Below are 16,464 nucleotides of genomic sequence, written 5' to 3' on the forward strand. Positions count from 1 at the left end.
AAGCTTTCCAATGTTTTACAGAAAAACATTTTTTTTTCTCAATTAACTGGACTAGCATACTCACAACATTTGCACCAATTTATTTTTCTGACTATTTTCTGTTCATTGTCCTCTCCCTGACCCTAAGAATTACCTAAACATTCTGTTTAGCTACTGTATCTTTAAGAGTTTTATGTAAATGACCACACTTATGAACTAACCTCCACGTGTCAGTGTAGTTTGAACTATCATTCATCCTTTAATATGAAAATGTGGACTGTGATATGTTAATGAGCTGATAACAGATGATTCTGGCCCATTTTTGCAGCTTCATTTGTTTTTAAACAAGGGGGACAGCATTTTGAAAGCTACAGTATGCTTCCATAAAGCGATCAAGGAAAACGTATTTCCTGCGTCATGTCCCCTTTAAGACTCTCGACAGAACTCGCGACTGGGGTCCTCATTAGCAAGTCTAACGAGGCCACAACTAGCTCTTTATTTGTTTCTTTTTCTGACATAATATGCCAGTGTCGAAGTAGAACTGAGAAAATGAGATGCTGTTTACAATCTGCGGCATCATGGGATTTGTTCGTATCTAATAAGTGAGTCAAAAAAGAATAATTGCTAACCGGCCAGCTGCCATTATTGTCCATTAAGTGTATTGTGGTCGGCGGTATGGCGCGTCTGAACCCTCCGCCGTACGTAATGAGCTATAATCCTGCCTGGCGTGACTAAAAACGTCCGCAGCAGGGCCTGCTCTATTGCAGAAGTTCTCGCTCTAATCAGAGCCAAATATTAAGGGCGAGGAGATTAGTCAAGGTGCAGGGTGCTCTTTAAATAAATAAATAGTGGCAAGAGAACAGAAGAAGCAGAATATATGTACTCGACGGCAAGAAACCGTACAAGAGAGAGGGTCTCGGGTGGTCAACCTCTGAAGACCCTGCCCTCATTAGCCGTTGTTATCTGTGTATTGACACTAGCACAGGTACCTGAGGGGTTACTGTGTGCGGCTTGCATCTTGGCCCAGGCATACAAGGCTGTTCAGATGAAATAAGACTTTGAAGTTGATTTTCCATTTGAAGAACTATCCATCTGGGATTTTATTTATTTCCAATTTCTCTTTTTTCCTTCTCTTTCCTTTCTCGCTCCTCAAGGCTAGGGGATTCTATGTAGGTGGTGAAGAAGAAGATCACTCTCTGTTTTCTATTTATTTTGTTATGATCTCCAGCTGAAACAATCAGAACCGCTGTGTGTTTTGTTAATAATTAAAGCGGCCAAATCAATGTCGGAAACCCCGAGCTAGACGTCGTTCTCGGAGAGAAGGAGATGAGAAAAGATGGAGACGGTCTCCACAGCCACAATTAAACGGCAGCTTGCACTGCTCTGTGGCAGTATTGCATGCTGGAAGTTGCTTGCAGTGAATAGTATTGATCCGAAATACAACTTAAACTTGGTTGTGTTCATTTCAGGACGCTTTTGGAACTCTTTTAGCAGCATGAATGAATCAGAAACCTCATTTATATGTAGAAACAGCGAAGAAAGCACATGCACATACATGTTTTATTAGTTCTCTGAAAACTTCTAGCTCAATAAACACCCACTTACATGTTGTTTTAACTTTTTTATGCCTTCAAGCTTTTATGCTGCTGTCTTTTTTCAATTATGGCATTTCTCGCAACATCTGACTCTAAATGAGGCGGAATTAACGAGAAGCGTATAAGTGTGTGTGCAAGAAGAACAAACTGACACAAGAGCAGCGGAGATGCAATCACATCGTCATGTCTCTATAATCTCCAAACAGTAGGACTGGAATTTATACCTCTATTTTCTTCCCTGCATCCTCCTTTCTTTTATGTTTTCAGACAAACTGTTGGCATCAATGAAAGTTGAGTAGATTCTATTTTTGAAGAGGTTCACATTTATGCCTTTGGCAGATGCAGTTTATACATGGCGAATTATATTGCGTTCATGCTTCTGATTTCATCAGCACATTCATTCGCTGGCATTCAAACCCATGACATTGCTAGCGCCATGCAATAGTGCAAAGAGTAATTTGTTTGAATTTGTAGAACTCAAATCATATAACATACTGTAATATTAAATGATGCTTAACTTAAACATCCAATGAGATGCTTTGACATGCACAGTTTTCTTTCATGGTGATGTATTTCCTCTTGAAACAGAATAAGCTTGAATTTATTTGACATTATAGTCTTTCCATAGCCAACTTGCCATACATGAATACTAGAAATACAGTTTTTAGAAGCAAGTTGATTTTTTTGGCAAATTAAATAAGTAAATGTTAGCAGAGCTAAGTGCACAGACACAAAGCATTGATTTTTACTTGCTATCAGTGTTATTATATAATCATTTATGTACTTTTCTAGTAATTTTTATTATAAAAATTGTTAAAGGTTTTGGGTGACAATAATAATACTGCTTGCTATTGCTTGAGGTGGGTGGTAACAACATTTTTTATTTTTTGGTCTGTTTTGCCAGATAAGTGTCTCTGATTTTATTTTTGCCCATAAGAAGATAATTTGGTGTGCTTTTTAGAGGTGCACTGGCAAACAGACATGGACTAAAGGCCGTAAAACTATTAGATTTTGATTTCATAATATTTGCCTGGTTATGCAATCCTCCTCATGCTTTTATTGTTAAATGGCCATGCAGAAGTGAATATGGAATCTAATTTAAGACCGAAAACAATCTTTCTTAAAGAAAACGAGCATTTAGATTTTGTGCATCTTTTTTACAGTAGCCAATTTCCATGACAATGTGACTGCCATACAGAAAGCTGTTGTTTTGGTTTACTCAAAACAATGACAGCAGGTTATTGTTGAGATATGCAAATTTGGTTTTCCTTTGCTCCATTTGGGAATGCCCTCTATGAAGTCCTGGCAGCCCTGTGAAGTATGAGGAAACAGAGCCTTAATGGAATCCCCTCCTCTGAGTAAAGAGCGATGCCCGTCTAACCTTGAACTTCCTGTGATGATCTGTCTGACCTGATTGTATCGTGATTAGATAAGGATTTAATCTGCCACACATATGCACGCGCCGTCAAACAATCAAGAGTCTTGCTCTCTTACAAATGAAAACATCCGTCCTGCTTTCATCTGTCTCTCCGGCCTTCCAAAACGCCAGGCTTTCTCTCGGCTCTCCCGCTCACTCACGCTTCGTCTTACAATTCGCTCTCCCTCAGTTTTCCTCCAGACACGCTGGAAATACAATAACAACCACAAGAGAGGCAGGAAGTAGTAGAGCCAGCAGGAGAGGAAATGGATAATAGAAGGATATAATCCATCTAGTGCACTTAAAACTTCAAACACACACACACTCACTTGGATACACAAAGCTATATACACAAAGCAATATCTAAAAAACATGACTATAGGTCATATTTCACCCCAAAATACAGTCAAATTAGAGAAAAAAGAAAAGAAAAATTATATGCAAATTGATAAATTATAGTTATTTGTATTTCTTTGACAGTATTTTTGAAAATAAGTTTAAAAGATGCACACATTTTTGTTTTTACTACTACAATCAGTCAAATTAGGATTAAATTTATAATTATTTTTATGTCTTGTACAATTTTAGATTTAAAAAAGTTAAAATATCTTAAAAATACTATTTTAAATTTTAACATATTTTTGAAAATGAGTGTGTGTGTATATAATAATAATAAAAATAATAATAATAAATTAGAATTTAGAATCACAATGCATGAAATCATAGTAGTCAGCAAATCAAAAATATTATTTTTTATGCCTGTCTTTAAATTTGGAGCAGCCTGGGCTGGTTTTGTGAGGTTTTATTGGTCTGGAAAATGAAGACTGTTCTCCTTGAACTAGATATTTGGAGTTTAGCCACGGATAACTGTCTTACTAATCACATCCGATTAATCCCCTGTATTTGAAAACTGTCCTAAGAACTGTTTTCTACAGAAATCTGCCCTAATCAGACCCTTTAACACAAATCCACATGCTCAGGAATCCTGATTAGTGACTTAGCAAAGTGTTACGATTGCTGATTCATTTCCATGTGTATGTGGACATTGGTGTGCATCTGTGTTTGCATAAAGGATCAAAATTGAGCTGATGTGTTTGGCCATTATTTCCACAGTTCCACCTGTCCTTTTCATTCTCAGAATCTGTTTTAGCTGTTTATTGAAACTTTGTTTTTGTCTTCTGAAGCCGCCAGTCCAGAGCTGAAGTGCTTCTGCATTCATGATAGGCCTCAGAGCTGAGAAAGCCTCTCCAGTTGGAATTGTTCTGTGTTAATTGCTTGTAAAAAAATAAGCTTGATTGGGTTTTCTTTCTGTCTTTGGATGCCTGGTACTCCTCTTGTTCTGAAGACCCTCATTTTGACAGGCGTTATGCAGATAAGAGAGCGGAAGCAGAATGTAACATATGTCTGGGGCTCCATTGAAAACTGATGCAGAATATTTCATATTATCTCCTTCTTCTGTCGTATCCAATATCCTAATTTTACACACAATGAAAAATAATTAGAGACTAAACTTTTAGCAAAGCTATCACTGTTGCTCGTGTCGGAAAGACATACATTATGGCTGTAAGATTAATGTATTTCATGGGAAAAGTGATTATGAATGCACACTTTGTCAGCTTGTGCATGTCTCAGATGATTTTTGCAAAACAACAGCTCTTTTCAAAACCTAGTGTGCTGCCTAGACATCAGGATGTTCTCACAACGCTCTTCCAAAACATTCTTGTAAGCCTTGTCTTGTGAAAAGGCTATCTAAGAGTGCATTACAGCAAACTGAAATAATCATCCAAGATGCTGGGCTAGTATAAAGAATAACTTTAAATATACATTAACTGTATGCATTTTAAGCAAAATATATGTTCTATATAAAATACTGAATGCTCTTCAAAAGTTAAGAGTTTTATTTAATTGTTTTGAAAAGACTCCTTTGCTCACCAAAGATGCATTTATTTAATCAAAAATACAAAAATACAGTAAAAACAGTGATACTGACAAATATTATTGCCATTTGAAATAACTAGTTTTTGTTTTGATATAGTATAAACATGATTTATTTCAGTGATGCAAAGCATGTTCAAATGATCAAAAAAATAAATGTATCTTTGCTAAATATAAAAATATTATTATTATTTTATTTTTATTTTAATTACTGATCACAATTTTTTAAGGGTATTATAAAATATATATATATATACATACACATTTATCAATAGTGTTTTCCGTCTGCTTCACGTGAGCATTTATAAATGTTTTCTATGTAGAGAGTTTCATATCAGTCATTTATGATTTTTTCCCCCCTTTGCTTAGGACCCTTAGAAGACAGCTGCCTATGCAAGGTAGTAGACAGCTAGGCAGCTCACTTAGTTTGAGAACAGAACTAATGCACGGATATCTAAGATATCTACCCACTCTCCACCGTAGTAATTAGGTTTCCCAGCTCAACATGAAAGTTTTGTGCTCTTCAGTACTTCAAAGACCGAATCCGATTTCTTCACAGCGTGGTAAATAAATAAATAAATAAATAAATAATCAGTTCTTAGACCGAATCCGATTTCTTCACAGCGTGGTAAATAAATAAATAAATAAATAAATAAAAGAATTGAAGTCAAGGTTTTTTTCTTTGTTATAATGAGGCATTATTTTTAAGCTATCACTTATTCTTGACGTGATTTCCCAGCAGGGGTTAAATTAAAGACAGAGTTGAGTGCAGAAATGAACGATGATTTGTGTAACGAACGCATGAGGTGGAAAGTAATATCCACACTAAGGGTTTTAAAATGCAAATCTGTCCTCCTTTCCTAATAAGGAAGGAAAACCTACAATATTGCACGTACATGATGGTTTTAATGCATTGTGGCCTATTTTGGCCCTTTGTCTTAGATGCATAATGGATTTAATTCATCCTGTTTTGTTTCAGTTTGTTTTACCTAAGAACGAGGGCCAACAAATCATATTACATTCTTTGCTTTCTGATTTAGACTAATGTATTTAATCCCTAAACCAGGTTAGGATTTCATTTTACCAGATTAAATATTTCTTTTTGAGTAATGAACCATGATTCATTTGACCTTCAATGACTTCAAAAGCAGATCCTCTGTTCAGAAACAGACCAGTCGCCCTGTGATTCAATCGGACAGATGAACAAAACCGCTCTTCATTGACTCCCCGTCGGAGTTACATGCTAGCCATCACAGAATGCCTCTCATGAAGGATTCTCTGTTTTTTTCTTCTTCTTTGTATTGCCATGATCTATTGTGGGCCTCATCTGATTTCAATCAGGTAAATGGGACGATCGTACAGACGGAGGTTTCTCCCTTAACGACCCCAAGCTTTCAGCCGTATGATCAGGGGAGATGTTTAAAGGCTCTGAGTGTGGATAATATCAAAGGCTTCCAGGATGATCTGGGACACATTGTTACAAGGTTTCTAAATATTAATATTTCATCTGTTATGATCTCATTTGTGGCACTTAAGTTGATGTCTTTAGATTAGAGCGGGAGAGGCTGCGCAGCTTTCCGACAGAGGACGTTTGATCCTGGGAGAATAACAGCTGACCAAAAAAGCCCTGCATATTAATGCCAAGTACAGCAGATCTTTTTGGATGCTTTTAGGTGGTGCCCTCATGAGCAGCAGTTATTTTGTAGGGACATTGAGGGCCCAGCCCTCCTCAGAAGCTTTATACTTATCAACTCCAAAAGAGCTCTTAGAGAAAAATCCTCAAACGTGTGTTTAGAGACGAGTGGCCACAAGAGGACTGAACTGCTGAAGATGAAGAAATTACAGTGACATTGCAGAGATGTTTTCTCTCATTTTCAATTCAGTTCGATTCAATTCAAGTTTATTTGTGTAGAGTTTTTAACGATACAAATCGTTGCAAAACAACTTTACAGAAAATTAAGTTTCTACAATATTAAGTAGTGGATTTAGTAATTTAGCATGCACTCTAAAAAAGTTTTTTTTTTTGAATAAATAATTTGAATACATTTGAAAATATTGATATTTGAAATAGTTTTTAGAGTGCAAACCTTTTTTGTATTTTTAGACGAGAGCCAATAATGTCTTTGTCTGAGCTATGAATAAAATATAAAAATGAAAGAATTCACATTTTCTCATTTTATTTGTATTATCTTATTGTTTTAGTGGTTAGAATAAGTACATTTTGGGGCTAAATTATTATTTAAGCCCCATATCTTTGCAAGTTGCAAATGATTCTCAACTTGAGAGGACATGAGAGAACTCTCTTTTCATTATATTCCCGCTTTAGCAAGTTAACAAATATTTGTTGTTTTGTTTATAAACCTGCTAAAAAAATCTGGTTCACTTAGTCATTTCTGGCTGAACCGGACAGGCGATTTCAAGCGATGGCCTTGAGTGTGGCGTGTGATGCAGTAGAAGATTCACCCTCAGCTTGTGACAGCTGAAGTGGATCTTGTGTAATGTGCGATCACATCGCCGATAACTCTTGAGAAACTTAAAGATGAAGTAGGCTACGGAAGGACAAATATCCAAACTTTTTCAGACTAGTGCAGTTTGCACTTATGCTGCCCATTGGTTCAGCTGCATCAGAAAGTTTCTCAATTATTAGGAGAATCTGGCTCCGATCTTCAGTGGCACAGAACAGATTCACAAATCTTTCCTTACTGCACATAGAGAACGATTTGACTGAAAAACTATCAGTAGAGAAGAGATAGTGAAAGAAAGACAATGGCCATCTACGCAATTCTGAGTAGAGGCGGCTTTTCTGAATAAGGTATGTTTTTCTGTTTGTGTGTTTTTTATGTATTTTTAATGTTGAAAATATTTTATATAAATACATGAAATGTAGATAGTATATATAAAGTGGTTTTTATAAGTGTGTGTGCCCCCAAGAGTATAAGTGTGAATCTGTGTATGTTTTTTTTTTTTAGATGCTGTAATGGCCCCCTAGACGCCAATGTTTTCTGTTAGTTGTGCCAGCAGGTCATGGTTTGGCTGGTTAGCATGACCCATCAGCTCTTACTGGTAGTTACACCATCTGGCAGCAAACCACATTTTTTTTTTTTTTTTTTTTTTTTTTATTGGCGACAATTCAAAAGTAGCTGCGTATTTTGAAGAAATCCATTTATTTATTTATTTATTTTTTTTAAATATATATGCCACTGGTATTATAGCTGATGTTTTACCCATTCTCAGCTCTCATTGGAGGGCTCTTAAGTGTGAAATGGACTTATTTTCTTAGTTAGCATGACTTTCTAACAGCACCACAGTGATTAATAGCATGGCATTTACAGCTTTAGTGAAAACTGATATTAATATGTATAAAAACAAAGGGGTGTTTACTGGTTAAACATCAAAGCAATTACAGAAACAAAACTGAAATCAATTGTGTCAAGATAAAAATGAATCAGAAAATGTTAAACTATAATTACCTTGGTACCTGATTCATTCTCACTGCGCAGCGTAAATCTGGCTATTGATTCTGAAGAAGAACAGAGCTTGATGTGACCGATGTGGCATCCATCTTGCTTATTAAAAGCGTGTTTGCGCTGGCATATTCTTTGACCTTTTATCAGGATGAGTGATTGCTGCCAGGCTAGCGTTAGCAGGACGTTCACTTCTGACATTCCGACAGCTTGTCCCATACCTCCTGAATAATTCCTGCCATTCGCATGAGGGCTGAAGTCAAATGAGCGCTTTAGCTAATGGAAAAGAATGCTGACAGGAAGTTGATGTACTTAGGTGATTCTTCCTTGTGGATTCTTCCTGTTGAGGGAGGCGACGTTGACACCCAGGGTCATACACCTCATAATGAGATTTATGGAGGAAAGCGAGATGGTCCACCTCTCCAACGAGAGGTCCCTGTCTTTCTTCCAGTTGTCGAGGGACAGAAGTAAACACTTGACCCAGCTGTAATGAGGGGCTTGTTTGGTAAATCGATGACAGACAGGTATTTTTGCGAACTCTGGAGAAAGTTGGACAGGAAGAGGAGAAAACACGACACCGAGAAGACAATAACACTTCTGTCACAAATTGTAGACTCTGCTAAATCCTAGAGTAGTGAGCATTTTAAGGCATCTCATAAGGTGCTTTTCTGAGGTGAAGGATGTTCCAAAAGGTAGGAGGCATAATTATGAATGCATTCTGGTCAGACTGTTTCATATGGCAGCTGCAGGAAAAGTCCCGTCTGTGAGTTAAAAGAACCAATCAGTTTTTGATAATCTAGTATGCATGTTAATTAGCTGGACCAGTTCGAGAAAAATAAATAAATAAAAAATTTAAAGCATGTTTTCACAATTTATAATGGTACTTCATTGCTGATTTGATACTGTATGTGTTGTTGATGATAGGAATACACATTAAAAATTCTTGCTGATACCAAAGCTAATATTTATTTTAATGTTATCGCTAATAAACAGTGTAGAAAATTAACTATTGATAATCTGACTGAAAGTAAAGTTCTATATCCTTTTATTTATATAAAAAATAAAATAAATAAAAATAAATAAAATAATAATAAAAATTAATATAACACTAAAAACTAAAATAGTCATTTTAAGACATTGCAGTAATATTATTTACAATATGAAAAATGTATATTGTGAGATTTGCTACATTAAACATATTATTGAATTGTTTGTGTTTTTAAAGATTAACATTAATGACCGTTAGATGATGGCATATGTAGTCTGTATGTAAAATTAGAGGAAATAATCATGCAAAAAAAAAAAAAAAAAAATCCAATAAATCCAGTATCAACCGATACAGTCAAACAAACAAACAAATAACAACAACAACAACAACAACAACAACAACAACAACAACAACAATAATAATAATAATAATAATAATAATAATAATAATAATAATAATAATAATAATAATAAAAACAATAATACAAATAAAAAAGAGATCCATTATGGTACTGATATATTGTGCATGTTTTTTTTTAGGGAAGTAAAATAAGATTAATGTAGTTATTAATGTTTTATTATTTTATTTTATTTTATTTTATTTTATTTTATTTTATTTTATTTTATTTTATTTATCAAATAAAATTAGACAGAACTTTACTTTCAGTGAAATTACCTATAGTAAATATACTGTAATATTATTTATTACTATTATTTTAAAATAATTATTGGCTTTGGCTTTGGTATCAGCCATAATTTAAATATCTGTGCATCCCTAGCGAGCAGTCTACCTCATAAATGAGATGTCACCTCATAATTTAACTGTTACACTGTTTTGTAAACGTGTTCTAGTCATTGTCGTTCTGGTTCATGAAACACACAGGTAACACCTTCAGAGAAACGTCTTAGCAGGTTTTCAGAAAACACAACACCTTCCTCCTGTAGCTGTAATTCACAGAAATAGCATCTCTCCGGCTCTGCTTTGTTTCTCCTGCACGTGTCCTCTGAATGCGTTCCCACTTTATTTGTATTCCACGCCGGTGCCTTCGTGTGGATTGTAACCACCTCTAAGACAATTAGTTGGACAATAAATGGCTTTTGTCAATGATTACCTACCGTGTTATTCATTCATTTCAGTTCAGATCAGATCAAGCATGTAATAGTCTGAATACTTTCATCCACAAACACGATTGTTGCAGATAATGTTGCTTTGTCCCGGCTTTGCCTCCCAACACGTATCGAGCCGAAGCGTGGCTTTTGTCTTGCACGCTGACCGTGTGTAAATACATCCCATTAACTCGCGACCGACGGCTTTTCTTTGAGCTTGCTTGCGGCTCACCTTTAGTGCTTTTGTACGCTTTAAAGATTTTGGCTGAAGTCAAGGTGAAAGAGGGGCAAGGTGGGCTCTTTGGGATTGTTGTCCCATGGTACTAACTCGCCCAGAGCTGTAAGACACACAGACCAAGAAAAATGAGGCCTCTGTGCATAATGACTCAAATACTGGCTAAGCAACATGGTGACATGTCACGGGAAAGATATAAATGGTTGCTCTAAGAACACATCCAGTGTAGCCAATTTTGTAGGAAATGCAGCCGCTCATTTGTCTTGCGGTATAGGAGCTCTATCTTGTCTGAGATGTAACGGTTAACTCACATGACTCTTTGTGGTGAATCATTTTAAATGATTTTATTGTGCTGTTTGCTCGCCTTGAATAAAAGCTGTTTTCTGTAGTCAGCTGCTTCTGTCCCCGCACTGCAAATGTCTTAAATTCCTCGCCTTTAACTAATGACTCGCCGCTTTCAGTTGCAATGTCACATGGCTTTAGTGTGTGTTATGTATTCTTTGAAAATTAAGTTAGCAAAGTAAAGTAAAATGTCAGTCAACATGCAATCAAAATTATGAATGCATTCTAAAGAACTTGAATGAAATTTAATCAGAGACAGTAAAAAGAGGATTAAATGAAGTTCTAAATGAAATAAAATGAAATTATGCATTTTACCAAAGCCAAACAAATAATTAATGTTAACAAACAATAGCTAATAAACTATAGAGAATATTTACTATTGGCAATTTGACTAAAAAGATAACTGAAGTTATTTTATTAAAAATTATTAAAAAGATTTATGAGATTTGCTATAAATTACATTTAACCGTGTCAATGAATTAATAAGTAAAGTATTTAAGCTTTATAAAAATACAAATAATCAACATGAAATCAAAATCAACCCTGTTTTCTTTGCACTTAGTGTGCAAAATTCAATAGTGCATGTTTTTTAAAGTTTCTCCTACATGTTTGTAATCTGTTGTACTAAAATGTATTAGGCTTTAGGCTACTGTAGAAAATACTGTATGTGATTAAGCTACATGAAATGTGATGGTGAATAACTTTTCCTTAGCTATTATGCATTCTTCCAAAATTTTTTTGAATTATTTACGTCAGGATATATCAAGATGCTGTGAATGGTAATCTTGATCTTCAGCCTCCACATCCTTCAGTCTTCTCAAAGCTTCTGGTCTGCTGCTATTTCAGAAGGAGCAGGCCTACTGTATATGTTGTTTAAGATGACACTTCTAATGTCTTGTTTCTGTGGGAATTACGCCTCAATCTAGATGTAAAAATGAGTTGTCAATGCCATTTCATGTTAAATATTAATAGATGACACAACTTCTTGAAGAAATCAGCACTCTTGAAAGTATTGACAGTCCCTCTGACCTTAAAGTTGATTTAGTTAAAGTGCAAAAAATAAATAAATAAATAAATAAATGAAGTGGATACTTCAGCTGTGTATTTTTTCTCTTAAAAGCTGAAAGATTTTCTCTTTCATGTCTTATTACAAGCTACCCAGCGGGTGAAAAATCAATCGCTGAAGCTTAAACAGAAATGCCAATTTCATTTTATACTAGTGGAGAAATATGTTGTAGTCCAAAAAAACAAAACAAAAAGAAATCAATCTGTTTTTCAGTTTTTCTGAGATGTTCCATCATATCTCACGGCAAACACAATCCAATGCCTGAATATATGAAGAATCCATAGTGTTGTCATCTTGGTGCTGTAGTACAGCAGTATTGAGTTCCGCCGTAATTCAGTTAACTGTTTTATATCATTAAGAAGCCATAGAGACTGTGTAGAGTTCGAGTTTAGATATCGGCAACTTTGGCCTTGTAGAAAAAAAAATTATATATATATACATACATATATATATATATATATATATATATATATATATATATATATATATATATATATATATATATATACATACATACATACATACTTGTATAAATATATATTATTTATTTTTTTCTTTATGTATTTCTTTCTTTCTTTCTTTCTTTCTTTCTTTCACTAAATGAACCTGTGGCCTCTTTTAGGTTGGGCTTGGACTTGTGTTATTTTTCTTCTTGATAGCTTAGTTGTTTTCTAACTTTTTAAAGTTGTTGTGGTGGTGAGAAGTGTGAGACACAATGTGTCAGAGCTTGCCTTCAGTCAAAAGCCACTGCGGTGTTAGTTTTGTTGTCGCCTCACTCTGTGAACTGCAGGGTGCCATCTTGAGAGACGAAACTTACAACCTCAGGTTTCTAAGCATTCCAGCTTGCTTTATGCAGGTGTGCTTATCTCCATCTGCTCACACAGGTGTCAAAAAAGCATGACACAAACCTTTCACTGACACATTTTGTTTTCTAGAATGAAAAATCAACAACAACAACATTGTCATCTGCTCACCTGCAGTAAATCAGGGACACGCTTTTGAAATAAATCAGTCTTGGTGGCCGATCTCAAAGTCCTGCTGAAATAGTTCATTCCTTGTTGAAATGCGGCCCAAATGCTGCTGATATATCATACCGCATCGAATTAGACTAAAATTTATCCACAAACATCATCAGTCCTCAATGGATGATCTATTCTCAGACCAAAGAACTGAAGAAGAATCCTGTCCAGAAATATGCTATGTCCCGATTTGTGACATAGTGTAGATGAATGCAGAATTCAGTTTCAGTTTACCCCTCATTTTAATTACAGTAAGCAAACATTGTAGTTACACTTACATTGGAAGCATAAAGCCACAACATTATTTTAACATGAGACTGTTGTGATGTAGTAATTTTATTTTATTTTATTTTATTTCATTTTATTAAACTTAGGGAAAAAAATCGATATTCCACATTTTGCCACAAATGTTATCAGTAGTGCCCTAAAAAATGTATTTAGCATGGTCACTCCTCTTATCTGATGTCTGGAGGACAAACTGCATCACAACTCTGACCTTTTGTAATATTTCATGGTGCAAATGCATCTTTTATGAGGGTATCTTCATTTTCTTCCAAGGATTTTCTTTGCATTCACTTAAGAAAAATTGTCAGGGATTTGAATTACGTTGCTGTTTTTTTTTTTTTTTTTTGTATCTCATTACAGGATTTCTTGTGTTTCATCGGTCTGCCAGTGTTTCATTCCTTGTCATTCCGCCGTTCATTCATTTATATGTGAGTCAATTCATCTATCCGTCTGTCTAACCCTCACAGTTTCTCTAATCTCTCTTTCTCATGGTTTCCGCTCTTCTGGCAGCTTCATGTACAAGGAAAAATCATAAATGAGATCTTTTTAATATTTTAGATGACAGTGAGATGAAGTGGAGACTTGAGCTCACGTCTCCTGCCTCAGAAAAGACCCCAGTGATCTCACATGTGGAGAGTCAGAAGAGTCGCGAACTGTGCTCAGATTTGGAGAGCTACTAAAATATGCAATCAAGTCAGAGAGATCTTAATTTGATCCCAAATATTTCTTATTTATTTATCAAAAGACTTAATGTGCTGAGCTGCTTTTCATGTTAATGTTATTGCTCTAAACTTACAATTGTCTATTTTGTTTAGAGTGTTGATTTTTAAATGAAACAACTTTAAAGTTAAAAAAGACAAACCACTGATCAATAACATTTTCTTTTGGACCTTAACTGAGCCCCCCCCCCCCCCCCCCCCCCTTTTTTGTTGCATCAAAGGCTGCTCTTTTTAAAGGCCTCAGGAAAGTTTTCAGATTTGTTTGACTATCAGTCTTCTCAGATGTTTCTCCAAAAGTTCATAAGCACAGGAGTAATTCAATAAGGAATTTTGGAGTTCATATTGAGGTCTTTTAACAATTGATTGCAGGATTTTATGAGGCAACTCGAGAGGAGTCTCCATTTGCTCTCCATTTACAAGTTACTTTTCTTGTTGCTAAGGGCCTAAAGAGAAAAAGTTGTGGATGAAGTTAAATAAAGAGTTCATTCCACTTGGTTTCCTTTAGTATTCTTGGAGGTGGGTGGAGGAGTGGGTCAGGCATGTGGAAAACTGCTGTCACTCAGCATCTCTGCTCCGCACATTCAGCTGTCAGGCTACTTACGGCCTTCTCAAAGTTAACACTGTCCTCCTCAGCGTGCTCTTAAACACTTCGTCAATTTCACGTCTTCACACGTCAAGAAATATGAAATAAGAGAGACAGAGAGCACGAGAGGTAGCCGCACGTCAGAGCTGCTGAGCAGATTTGGCATGGACGGCGTTCGGGAGTGAGCGTAGGCCAGTGCATGATGCCGCAGGAGATGGACAGATGGATGCCTTATGCCTGCAAATAAAACATCTGAAGAGTAAACGCTAGCACTGTCAGTTTAACACTTTCATTTAGTGCAATTTAATCATTCAAAATAAGACAATGTGATTAAAAAACTTAATTAATCACCCCGGATCTGTATAAGTTCTGTAACTTAAACCATGTTGCAGCGATACTGAAATAAATCCCCCACTAAAAACAATAAATAAAATAACTTGTATTATAGGTTTTCTTTTCAGATATTGTTATATGGATCAAAGCTTCTCATTCTGGTGTTATATACACAAAAAGCGTATTAAATACAAGTAAAATGTCTTTAATGTTTAAAATAACTTTTGTGAAAATAAATTAAATGTCAAAATGTAGTTGAAATAATGTTCCATCTTCATTCAGCATAAAATATATATATTTATGTACAAGAGAAACAACATACTGGACTGTTTCTGACCTGTACTTAAAATATGTCAAATAATAATTGATCATGCTAAATTGTATTATATTTTAAACTTCTTGCTGACAAATGGGTAAAACGTAGTGGTTTAAAAGGTAGCAGCAAAGATTCATAAAGATTTAGTTTTGGGGGACTGCACTATGATCCTTAAGTAATTTAATATCATCTAATGTTTCCTGATCGAAGTATGCATGACAAGATGTATTATTATATGAACTATCATTGCACTGAACAACATTTTAGTGGGTGTTTTCTGTAAATCATGGTTAAAAAAAAAAAAACAAAACAAAACAAAAAAATCTTAGAAAAAAATAGTCATTATCTTTTGCTCAGAAAAAAACAAACAAAAAAAAAATTGAATAGAACACAATCTAATGTAGGGAAAGAAATAAATAAATAAAAAAAAACTTGTATTGCTTTGATGATTTGACCCATATGCAATTAATTTGTTCATGTAATAAATCTAAAATTAATTTGGTAATCGATTCAAATGCCTGGTAAATATGTTAAAGAAAATAAATTAGGACGAACTGATGGAGAAAGCAGGAAACCTGCCAGTTAGACAGCTGTGCTACAAGTATGTATGTCAGCTTGGGTAAATTCACTTGGAGAAGTATTTATATCCACCCTTAAGCGACTTTACCAGCGCCTCAGTCATTTTCTTTGATCTAAATGATCTCTGACTTGAGAATCTCCCTCAAATGACATTGCAACCCCAGCCGTGTAGATGATACTGATGGAGGTTTTCTTTCCAGGTATCGTCTACCTCCAGCAGGTAGAGTGGGGAACCTAATAAAAGTCTTGAACTTCTATATTGATTGATTTATTTATTTATTTACTTGGTTGCAGCACTGGAGCATTGCATCATGGGTGTGGAGATCCATTAGGAGTGTTGGCGTGGGTGTGGAGTGCTGAGGTTCAGACTGGAGTGAGACTGATTACCAACGCCTCTGAGCAGTACTTCACTGTACTCAGCAGGGGCTCGTTTCGCTTTCGACCGACACATCTATAACTTTGATGTAAACAGGAAGTCCTTTATTGTGTATGAGTGGGTGGGT

At 35.3% G+C, this 16,464-nt stretch overlaps 1 protein-coding gene across 3 annotated transcripts in view; it reads left to right on the top strand.

The window, feature by feature from the left end:
- Window positions 1–16,464, top strand: part of LOC109065936 (protocadherin-9) — a 271,751-nt gene that overhangs the window by 68,355 nt on the left and 186,932 nt on the right. Inside the window, exon 4 of one of the 3 annotated variants that reach the window (XM_042725389.1) lies at window positions 16,256–16,464. This exon is cut by the window's right edge and continues 170 nt beyond it. The exons of the other annotated variants lie outside the window; for them this stretch is intronic. Coding sequence (XP_042581323.1) covers window positions 16,256–16,321 — 66 coding nt within the window. The 3' untranslated portion in view covers window positions 16,322–16,464. The remainder of the gene's footprint in view (window positions 1–16,255) is intronic. 3 annotated transcript variants of the gene reach the window in all.

Source organism: Cyprinus carpio, chromosome B6 (assembly GCF_018340385.1).
Source record: "Cyprinus carpio isolate SPL01 chromosome B6, ASM1834038v1, whole genome shotgun sequence".
NCBI lineage: Eukaryota > Metazoa > Chordata > Actinopteri > Cypriniformes > Cyprinidae > Cyprinus > Cyprinus carpio.